This window comes from Branchiostoma lanceolatum, chromosome 3 (genome assembly GCF_035083965.1).
Source record: "Branchiostoma lanceolatum isolate klBraLanc5 chromosome 3, klBraLanc5.hap2, whole genome shotgun sequence".
Lineage (NCBI taxonomy): Eukaryota > Metazoa > Chordata > Leptocardii > Amphioxiformes > Branchiostomatidae > Branchiostoma > Branchiostoma lanceolatum.
Window position 1 is genome coordinate 1,255,346 of NC_089724.1, and position 11,864 is coordinate 1,267,209.

General features: G+C 43.9%; 1 protein-coding gene across 1 annotated transcript; it reads left to right on the forward strand.

Annotated features, from left to right (window-relative positions):
* Positions 1 to 829: 829 nt before the first annotated feature.
* Positions 830 to 8,417, forward strand: LOC136429632 (dermatopontin-like). Its single transcript, XM_066419551.1, has 4 exons — positions 830 to 1,101; positions 5,588 to 5,803; positions 6,139 to 6,333; positions 6,490 to 8,417. The coding sequence occupies exons 1-4, from the start codon at positions 869 to 871 to the stop codon at positions 6,536 to 6,538; spliced, it is 693 nt and encodes a 230-aa protein (XP_066275648.1). The 5' UTR covers positions 830 to 868; the 3' UTR covers positions 6,539 to 8,417.
* Positions 8,418 to 11,864: the final 3,447 nt, after the last annotated feature.

Genomic DNA, 11,864 nt, shown 5'->3' on the forward strand with positions numbered 1-11,864 from the left:
GTGTCTAGTATGCGTGATTTGCTGCCGATGCTCCTTGATCTGTGTGCTTTGCCATCAGTTTCTCACAAGTCTAATTGAATATCTTGCCATTTGTGGTGGTCTTTGTTTAATAAATGTTTCGGACAGCAATCTCATATTATGCTTCTTTCGATTTCATGTCTTTCAGATAATTTTCTAGGGGGATGGGTACTGATACATTTTACAATTGTACATCTCTTCATGTTTTATTTATTCATGCTACATCTCTTCATGTTACATCCGTTCATGTTGCATCTCTCTATATTACATCTTTTCATGTTACATCTCTTCAAGTTATATATTTTCATGTTACATCCCTTTAAGTTACATCTCTTCAAGATACATCCCTTTATGTTACATGTATTCATTCAACATCTCTTCTATGTGACTATTTTCGTAGACAGATATAAGTATATATTACATTCAGATATAAATATATTTGTAATGTATGAATATACTATATCATATCAAGTGATCGGTCTTCTTAATCTCCGGGTAGCAGTGTAGGGACCTTTTTCTAAGCTTCAAACAAGTCACCTCTATTCTTGCCCCTATTTGTGTCTTCAATAACGCCTTATCTTGACTAACAGTTAGATAAAGCAACTTTACCTTCCCACGACCTTTTCCCATTGAATCTCCATCAATGTCATGACTACGTAAGCGCGTTGCTAGGATACTGTAACCAAGACCATTCGCACGTCATTCGGGCATTATCCAGCTGGCAAGACCAAGAACTTTATCAGAACTTTTGTTTAGGAGACTATATTTAGGTGGTCATAGATCAAGGTGTCTCAACAATCAGCAGAAACCATTGCCAGTAGTGTCTCGCCCAACGCACTGTCTGGCCGCCATGTCGCCGCTATCCGCCGCCGCGATGCTTCTGCTGCTGCTGGCGGCCGCGGTCGCGACCACGCCCGTACAAGGCAGCAGGGTGAGGCGGCAAGTTGCGCCGGAACCTGACAACTCTTCTGCGGACGACTCTGCAGTCGGCGGGACGAACTCGTCGTCTTCTTCGGCCACCGCCGGCGCCTCTTCCCGCCCAGAAGCTGCCTGTAACGCGTCGGGGTACAACACGGAGTTCGGGTACGTTTTACTGTCTTTACTATCTGTGATTCTTCTTCTTCTGACACTGTTTAGTACCTCATTTTCGATATTAGTATCAGTTTTAGATGTATGGTGTTGATAACGGAAGACGGCTACAAGTAAGCGAAGAAAAAATAAAGGTTAAGATATGGCAAACACCGTTTCAATTACATTGTTGTATCTGTATCTATATAACCGGTACAACCGCCATTCGGCGTTATACACCAGCTCCACCAGTCCACGCTCTGTCCCGGCCTGATTTTCTTCCCGGTGACCTCCTTCCATTCCCTTCTCCCTAGACTGAAGGCTTGCAGCTGCATGCGGTGCTCCACTGTGGTCTGTCAAAGGCCCATTATGTGTATACCCAGTGTCACCCTTTGTATCCAGCCTTATTCCGCTTTGGCGCACTGCTGAAGGCATATCAGTCCTGGCTAACTGACCTTGACAACAAGCAACCATCAGTTGTACGAGTTTTACTTGCCGACATGTCTAAGGCTTTCGATAAGGTTGACCACGGCATCCTTCTAAAGCACCTGGCAACCCGTGGAATCGCTACAAGAATGCTCACTTGGATTCAGAGTTACCTGTCTGGCAGGAAACAACGTGTCGCTGCCAACGGTCAGTTTAGCAGCTGGAAAGATGTCACCTCCGGAGTCCCACAGGGGGGAGTTCTGTCACCTTACTTATTCCTAGTATACATGTCCTCTCGAACTACCAAACACGCAACAACTACAAATATTGGATACGCAGACGACATTGGACTGTCCAGATGCATGCCCTGTGTCACCGCGGAAACGGACGATACTATGCAGGAGGAAGCCGATCACCTTGACTCATGGGCAACGCAGAACAACATGGTCATGAACGGCGACAAGTCGTACGAACTCAGAATATGCTTCTCCAGAATACCTCCAGTCCTTCCACCGCTCATACTGGGTGGGAAAGAAGTACCTATTGTCACATGCGCCACCTACCTCGGATTCAAGATGACCTCTAACCTTAAGTGGGATAGCCATATCTCACATGCGACAAAAAAGGGATCACAACGTCTCCACTATCTTCGCTTACTTGCTAAAGGTGGTATGCCCCCAGACGACCTCACGACAGTGTACACAACCCTAATCAGATCCGTTCTGGAATATGCTAACGTGGTGTACGCCGGATGTAACAAAACCCAGTCAAAAACAGTCGAATCTGTCCAGAAGAGAGCATCGAGGATTATCAACGGGAATGGAGGTATCCAGACGACAGCCCACCTGCCAGCGCTCAAGTCTAGACGTGACGAAGCAGCCTTAAAACTCTTTCAACAGATGCAATCTGAAGACCATCCCTTGCACTACATGACAACAAGCAGTCGGCAACAACAAACCGGCAGAACTCTCAGAAACCATAACCATAGAACTCTACCTACTTGTAGGACCGAACGGCTGAAGAACTCGTTTCTGTTTCATGCCACAAAACTGTACAACCAGTCACTTTCGTGAACTTTTAAACGTGTAATGTGGTAAAAACCATCGTTTTTAAATTGTATTGATCTTTAAATCGTCCTAACATGTATATTTATGGCTATTTAAACTCGTCATTCCTGTCCGACGGTTTATTCTTGATGCCACGCACACAAGCTTGCAATTATTTTATAGTTCAAGGACATTTTAGATCAAATTGAACTGTGACCTGTATTTTGTATAACTAGTGGAACCTACAATTGTTACTGTCAGAACAATTCAGGATATCCAGTAGGATATCCTGCCAGTCTGCATATTTTGAATAAAAGTTAAAAAAAAAAAAAAAAAAAAAAAAGTTCCAAATGGTCGCTACGTAATCGCCCGGCCAACGTAAGCGCCCGACGAATTAATTACCTTTGCCCAAAAGGTCATATTTTCCGTGCCGTTTGTAGGTGGGTTTGTGGCAGGGTGTGCTTTTTTTGTTTGTTTGTTTGTTTGTTTGTTTGTATGTTTGTTTAGTCGTTCGTACGTTGCTTTGTTTGTGGACAGCATAACTCGAGAAGCTGTTGATGGATCTTAATTATATTTGGTGGGCGGGTAGGTGTGGGGAGTACGCTATTTGGCCTTCTAGGGGCCTTATACGGTGCTACAGCAGAAGCTATGGTTGTGATATCTCGTGTTCTGGACAGGTGCAATGGCCAGGTGCAATGGCCTAGTTCGCCTTGCACACGGTAGGTCGAAATTTCGATCCCCGGCCGAGTCATACCAAAGACTTTTAGAATGGTACATAGTGCTTTCTTACTCTGCTTAGCCCTCTGCAATAGACCCCTTTCCAAATACCGCGGCCATTTTGAATCTAGCGCGAGAGCGCGTGGTTCGAGCTCGGGAAAGCGCGGGAAAAATACACACCCGGTAAGTCCGAGCCAGCGGTGATGGCGTCCTCAATAGAAAGCAGCGTTGAGTCATCTTCGGCGGCGAGATGTTCTCCTCCTCGGTGAAATCCATCGATATATTTGCATGGCACAAGTAGATGATATTGTTGTGGACACTTGGACTCGATATCGGCCAGTAAAATTGTAAATTTCTGCTACTTTTCCACAGTTCCTACCGGGATGTTGAGCGCGCGCTACAGTTATAGAATGCTAATATGTTTACACCGCGTGCTTGTAGTTTCCCTAGTAATGTTAGCTTAGTCAAGAAAAATCCCACAAAACATACACTTTTCGGGCTGGGATCCTTATAGCTACGTTTAGGTATGAATATAACTCTTGAGCCTTTTGGCTGTCGTGACAATGCCAACATCATCTTGAAATTACGTTAGTTTGAGGGAGGGGCGTGTTTTCTGTGCAGCGTTACATCGACTTCGCTCAGCAATATCTTATATTCCCGCCAAATGAAATCCTGCAAAACGTTTAAATATAGGCTTGAGTTCAATGTCCTTTTGGGTACAAATTTGGCAGCATTCCGGCGGCTTTTTGACGATCTTTTAGGATGCCAAGAATTTAGTCTTGAGGACTCCAAGTACGTGAGTGAAGGTGTGTTTTCCACTGTATCTGACGTTTCTTTCAATCATTTTGCACGGCAATATTTCAGATATCTGTTGCCCGGATGGAACCCGAAAAACGTTAAATAGTATTGACTTCAGGACTGAAGGACCTCATGCCGATATTTTTCCTTTTTTTGTGGGGTTTCATCCTGTAGAAATCTAAAATATTTCCGCGAAAAGTGATGTAATGAAACACGCCCCCTGCTTTCACTCACGAACTTCATCAAGCTAATCTTGGCACTAAAATATTGTCAAAGTCAAAGGAGCCACCGAAGTTCCGTTAAATTTTTATACTCGCAAAGCCCTCAAGCCCATATTTTCACGTTTCTGTAATATCATCCGACGGAAATTAAGATATTACGGCGCAAAGTGAAAACACTCCATCTTCACTCACGTACTTTAGGTTTTGATATTTCAGAAAACTCGTCAAAAGAAGCCGCCGAAATTCTGCTAAATTCCTAACAAAACTGACCTTAAGCTCAAGCCTACATTTTCACGTCTTTTTTTGTTGGATTGCATTCAGCGGAAATGTCAAATATCGCCATGCGGAGAGATGTAACAAGAAAGAAAGGAAAAGCTAGACAGAAAAGAAAGAAAGGCTAGACAGAACACACGACCCCCTCTCAACGCGCGTTTTCCCAGGCGAAGTTGGCATCGTCCAAAATTACGGTCACGACCGGTAAAATTCTGTATATTTCTATCTAAGTAGCTATAAGGATCCCAGCCCGAAAAGTGTATGTTTTGTGGGATTTTTCTCGACTTAAGCTAACATTACTAGGGAAACTACAAGCACGCGGTGTAAACATATTAGCATTCTATCACTGTAGCGCGCGCCCAACATCCCGGCAGGAACTGTGGAAAAGTAGCAGAAATTCACAATTTTACTGGCCGATATCGAGTCCAAGTGTCCACAACAATATCATCTACTTGTGCCATGCAAATATATCGATGGATTTCACCGAGGAGGAGAACATCTCGCCGCCGAAGATGACTCAACGCTGCTTTCTATTGAGGACGCCATTACCGCTGGCTCGGACTTACCGGGTGTGTATTTTTCCCGCGCTTTCCCGAGCTCGAACCACGCGCGCTCGCGCTAGATTCAAAATGGCCGCGGTATTTGGAAAGGGGTCTATTGGGAAAGAGTATGGCAGTTTAACACAAACCACTACCAGTGGACTAGCCTCCTGTTGAAGTGATTACACAATGTTGTGTGGCCCAAGGGCTGCTGAAAGGAAAATCAGGTGCTGGAAGGAAACAACTAAGAAAAACATAGAAAACAATTTTACCATCTGGCTCATCCGGGGATGGAACTCACGGCCTACCGTCTGTTAGGTGAACACTCTACCCACTAGGTCATAGCACCGGTCAAAATAAATTAACAATAAACCAGTCTAATGTCGACTGTTAAAGGAGTCTACTATTACAGTCTATTGTCGAATGATAAACCATTCAGTCTTCTATTTCAGTCTAATAATAAAGGAGTCTACTTTTACAGATCATCCTTCACGTTCGAGTGTCCTGAGTCCTACGCCCTCAGCGCGGTCGGGAGCAGGTACTGCAGCGCCACGGGCGATCGGGCGTGGAACTACAGCTGCACGTACATGGGCCTGGGGCAGCTGGGGGAATGCTACTGGTCTCCGTTCGCCAACGACTTCGGCTCGGTCCTCTGGTACCAGTGCCCCTTCAACAGCCTCGTCACGGGCTTCCACAGGTGGGAAACGTACAACGTACATCTAATTGTTTCTGTCGGTAGATCTGTTTTTACCTCCGTGCTTGGATTAGCTCCAACGTTGCTCCCCGGGATAGGAAGGGTGGCTTGGCCCAGGCCCAAATTAATTAAAATTGCATAGGCAGGAAAGAGTGTATTCATAATCAGCTAGGAATTCACGATAATAGATAAAACAAGAAATTCACTTCATGTTTCACAGTGAGTACGATGCGGCCCAGAAAGACCGCCGCTGGAAGCCAAAGTGCTGCCGTAGCGACAGTTCTGTCCTGTACAACTGCGCCCCCTTGTGCTTAACTGTTGAACTGCATGTTTCACAGTGAGTACGACGCGACCCAGAAAGACCGGCGCTGGAAGCTAAAGTGTTGCCGTAGCGACAGTTCTGTCCTGTACAACTGCCAGAACAGTCTTCCCGCCAACACGCCGACGGGAGAGCTGCAGTTCTCCGTCTTCGGGAACTACTTCCTGCGCGGAGTGTTTGCAACCTTCAAGCGGAATGTGAGGAGGGGAGAAACGTAAGTGACTAGTCTTTTTTTCAATTAGAGAACACTTGAACATTTCCATAATGAAATTTTGAATCAGTTTTTTGATTCATGAAGCGTGGATTGATTTATTGATTGATTGATTGATTGATTGATTGATTGATTGATTGATTGATTGATTGATTGCAGGGACCGACGTTTCCAGTTCGTTTCCTGCAAAAAGCGGTCCGGTAACTGAGAAGCCAGACACACGTCATCACTAAGCAGACGTGCGGTGCTTCGACTTGATTCATCACTGACCTGACCTGACCTGACCTGACCTGACCTGTCCTGACCTGATCACATGAAGACATGGCATGGCTAGAGAAAAAAGAAGAAAAAAACTGTAGTCAGTCAAAGGATGGGTTCCCCCTTCAGAGCAAAGTCACTCTGCCATGATGATGAAACTGATGAAACTGAAATCCAGTCGTACAAGCTTCAACCGTCCGCAACAGTTCGCTAGGGCTCGTCTAACTTCATGTAACGTTATCCATAGTCAATGGTACATGTAGATGATAATTGTTATACCATAGATGACTCCCCTGGCCGGGGACCCCAAAGCTGATGCAGGCGTGCGAAAAAAAGCTTGGCAAAAAAAGTTGCCTTCATTTTGAAATCTAAGCGGACGGGAAGGTTGAACAAATAACTGAACACAGTACGGTATACAGAACAATAAAGTCTTCATTTTTGTTCTTTTACATCTTCTTTAACTGCGGAATTGACTTTGGCTACGACATTTAATAGCATCCGTTTTCCGATATATCTTTTTTAAACTTACGGTATATATTTGCTAATTTTGCAGCTGCTTTCTACGATTTACAGTATGGTCGAAAACTATTTTTTCTTGAAACTGAGGAAAATTGATGCGCGCGCGGATGTCATCCATATAATCGCATCAACATGGCCTAATGCAACATGAATCAGTCATGACCTACTCTCCAAGCAGATGAGTGGGTCAGGCTGGTTGTTGTCGTGTCTTTAGGCGTTTTTGCCGGGCTTTCCACTTTGTAAGTTTTTTTGTCTCTATAACCCACATAGAGACAAAAACATGACAAATTAGAAAGCCCGATAAAAATGCCTAAAAACGCGTCTAAGACCAGCCGGACCCACTCCTCTGCTTGGAGAATAGACATGACAGTCTACGTGCCAAAACGTGGTTAAAGCAAATTACGGACTTTCCGTCGCCTTTCTACCAGTGAGTTTAATTGTTCGTATGAATCTCTAATGACCTGACAACAATCGTAATGGCCGCGCCCGTGAAGCATGTTGGGAAGGAAGAATGGAATGACGTCAGAAGAACGCCTGTTCGACGGTTGCCATGGCAGCGGCTATGACGACAGTGACTCCTGAGGGTGAATGTGGGTCCAGACAGCACAATAGAAGAAGGGATCTTGAGCGTAATGTGTGACTAGCGGCGGGTTGCTGCGAGCTTTGTTACATGCCACCACGAAGGTCAGCCTGGTAGTTGTGTTGAGATTGAATAAAACAATGTGCGGAATTTACTTTTCTCTTAGTATTGTGCTGATTCGGTAGTATGCAAATTCCCTGTTATGGACATCACATCATGAAAGTTCATAGTAATTCGACATCATTCCCTTTTCTAATACTAGAATTTGAAGGTGAGATAATTCAATTGTCTGTTATTACAAGAGAAGGCCAGAAATCTTTTTTCGCACTGAATGTCTTCCCGAGGTTGTCGTCTTAATAAAAAAAAAACTTGTCTTACTTCTACCGACACACGTAGCGCAGGCCGGCATGTCAAACACCCGGCCGGGCAGAAACAACCGTCATCTGAACAGACGCGAAATGTCATCAGACAGCTGCGCGACCTGCGGGTTAGGTTTGGTGAATGACATCCACGCACGCACGCAATTATTGTGTGCAAATATGATCACTGATACATTGTAGGTCATTTGAAAGAATCAGTGAACAGATTTTGTGCTTCGAACTTTGATCTTTAACCATTGAAGTGTGTCAAATTAAGGGTTGACAAATGTGAATTTTTAGGTCCCTGGGGCAAAACTGCCCAGAAACCTGTTAGTTGCACGCAATCGATTAAACCTGTCGCCAACTTTAAAGGTTTGCAATTATTTGTCAGTGTGTGCGTGTGTGCGCGTGTGTGTGTGCGTCAGTGTGTGTGCGTCAGTGTATGTGTGTGTGTGTGCGTGTGTGTGTGTGTGTGTGTGCGTGTGTTTGTGCGTGTGTGTGTGTGTGTGTTTCTTTATCTGTCTGTCTGTCTGTATGTCCCTGTTCTCAGTGTATCAAATCCATATCTGGCCTCCCCTGAAAAGACACTAACAAAAGGTTCGAAGATTGATGACAAAATCAATTTTGAGATCACAGGCCACACCTGGATATTATTTATCACCTCATGTATGACACCTGAACATTACAGTATCTTTCAGTATGTCTCACCTGAGCATTATCTATCATCTCAAAGGTCACAACAGAACATTAATATCACATATCACATATAAGTTTATTTTTGTACTTTTTATCCGTGATTCCTGCCCCTCCACTTTACTTCGACCTTGTTGAAAAGCGGCCATGTGGCCGAACAAGCACTTCGAAGAAAAATAAAGGCTTTAACTTGACTTGACATTACTGAACATTACTGAACGTTACTATCACAGCTTCATTTGTCCCACTATGGAGACCAAGAGGCCGAGTGCACTGACTTTTACAGACACTTTGATTAGAGATACTGGAAATTGAATATGAGAACTTGTATATTAGATAAAGCAGTGGTTGACAGACGGAACCATTTGGAGTGAAATATGTACCAGCCTGTTTCCTACTCATATAGGTAAAAAATAGATCACAGGTCACACCTGTACGTTATATATCACCATTAAGTACCAGTCAAAAAGTACCAGTCACCACCACTTAAACCTCCCGCTGAGTTCTTACGCAGGGCGCGATCAGTTTACCAGGGAGTCTTCGTGACGACCTTGACAGCAAAAATGAAATATTACTTATTTGTCAACGGGGGCTGTGTATCACGCTTTGAATTACGTAGGCAATTTAAAGATTTGTCTGTTTATGTGTGTGAGTGTCTTTGTGTGTGTGTGTGTGTGTGTGTGTGTGTGTGTGTGTGTGTGTGTGTGTGTGTGTGTGTGTGTGTGTGTGTGTCCGTTAGTCTGTCTGTGTGTCCCTGTCCTCACTGTATCAAATCCATATCTGGCCTCCCCTGAGAAGACACTGACCAATGGTTACAAGATTGATGAAAAAATCAATTTTGAGATCACAGGCCACACCCGAATATCATCTGTCACCTTATAATATGTATGACACCTGAACATTAGATTATCTATCATCTCAGAGGTTACAACAGAACATTACTGTCACAGCTGGAAACAGTTTAATCTGTCCTACTATGGAGACCAAGAGGCCGAGTGTGCTGACTTTTACTGACACTTCCATTAGAGATACTGGAATTGAATATGAACTTACTAATGTTCCGTTTATTACATGTACCAGTCAGCACACTTCCAGCTGTGTCCTAATAGCCCTGTCACACTTGTGCGTATATTCAACTGCATATGAGTTGCGCATGAACATTTTTGGGTAAAAGTAAAGATTGAAGGGAAGAAATTGTTTACTGTTTTGACCCACCGTTGTGCAGCCTAGTTATCGAACCAAAGAAATGATTTCATCGGCTGCAAACTTAATCTAAAACAAAAACTTGTTAATACGCAACTCACGCGCATTTGATATACGCACAAGTGTGACAGGGTCCTAACGCAGGGCGCGACCAGTTTGCCAGGGCGTCTTCGCGGCAGCTTTGACAGCAGACATGACTTATCAGCTGCGCCTCCGCTTCATGTCATAATCTTCAATACGCGGCCTCTTTGATGTCCCAGTCTGCCTTTATGTTTCAGTAACTATTACCCAAGATGTTTACTTACGGATGTTACGGTGTTCATCACAGTCTGGATGATTATGTGACTGACGTACGGTAAGGTTTAAAGGTCACGATTGGGGAGGTCGCAGCATCGTTTACGAGGACAGAGTTCCAACAACGTGGTACCCCTCACATCCACTGTTTGTTTTGGCGCAATGTTTTCACATACGTACGGTAAGGTTCAAAGGTAACAATGTTTCCACAAAACTAGACTATGCGTCAATACTTCGCCCCGCCACTTTGTTCAGTCACAATCATTACCTGCGTCACAGTCATCATCCTGTTAGCGTACGGTCATTGTTCGGTTTTATTGCGATTTTCGTACCGTAACTGTTCATCATGGACGATTAGAGAAGGGTGCACAAATGGGGTTGAAGCGTATGGTTGCGTTCAAATGTCAACGTCCGTTAAATTGGAACAAATTATCTGGTTACAAGCTACAAATATAAAAACAAGATCGTTAAAGCGACCATTGTTTAAAACGAACACACACATACACGCACACACACCCATACATACATGCATACACACACACACATGCACGTGCACACACACACACACACACACACAAACACACACATACACACACATGCACATACACACATTGTCTGACGAAAAAACTCAATCCTTTTTTTTCCTTCTTTGTTTTTCTGTTTTGCATACCCCCAAAACCACCTCATGGCGTAACGCACACACTTTAGATTTGCTTTTCAAAGAATCAACCAAAACATACATTTTATCATATATTCAACAAAGTTAACACGAATGAGTTTTCACCCTGACCAGTTTAAGTGCTGCGTTTGTGTAAATTGGCCCAAATAAGTGACCTTCTCATATGCCCCCGTTTTCTGTCAGGAGAAGGTTACAATTTTCTCCACCAACCTTTCGTTGGAGAGTAACTCTAATAGTAAAATCTAGTCTCTGATATCGAACCATACAAACACCGCCTTTCTTTTGATATCAGAGAAAACAGCTAAAGAAATCTTAACTAATAATAATGCCCCCATTTCCGCTGGACTTAGGCCAGTATCTAACTGGACCCGTGGTACGTTTGCGGCCTCGCTGCGTCCTAAAATAAACTTTGATTGGGTATTGTCATGGGAATATCGTGCAAAACGTAAAAGTATGACTAACAAGACAACAAAACACACAGCGTAAAAAGATTCGTTTTCTATCGATGGCATTCGTTGATCGCTTTGTCAAATCGGTCGGTCGCAGCGATGTCGCCAACGTGCCGCGGGTCAGGGAGAGAGGGGCTTAAAGATCTGATAGATCGCTCGACGAATTTCATAGATTAAGAGCGAAATGTCTAACGTTTTGTTTGTTTTGTTGTCTTTGAAAACATACTTTTACACCTTGTATTTCATTCAAATGATGAAATCGAGGGTAACTCTATGGTCAATCGCTGTGAAGTGCAAATGGGGCCTTGAGCCTGGACTGGACTCACTGGACCCGCGGCACGCTGGCGGCGTCGCTGCAACGAATTTCATCGACAAAAACCGAATCTTTTTAAGCTTTGTGTTTTTTTTTTGTCTTTTTGGTCATACTTGTAAGTTTTGAAATATATTCCCATTATAAAGTCAAGGGTAACACATATCCAGTTTAGGACGCAGCGACGCCG

Bases quoted from the DNA above. Each gene is read 5' to 3' on its own strand.
- LOC136429632 (XM_066419551.1), top strand. From the start codon at position 869: ATGTCGCCGCTATCCGCCGCCGCGATGCTTCTGCTGCTGCTGGCGGCC. The intron at 5,804-6,138 runs GTGGGAAACGTA...CATGTTTCACAG, and splicing joins CTCGTCACGGGCTTCCACAG to TGAGTACGACGCGACCCAGA. The intron at 6,334-6,489 runs GTAAGTGACTAG...GATTGATTGCAG, and splicing joins AATGTGAGGAGGGGAGAAAC to GGACCGACGTTTCCAGTTCG.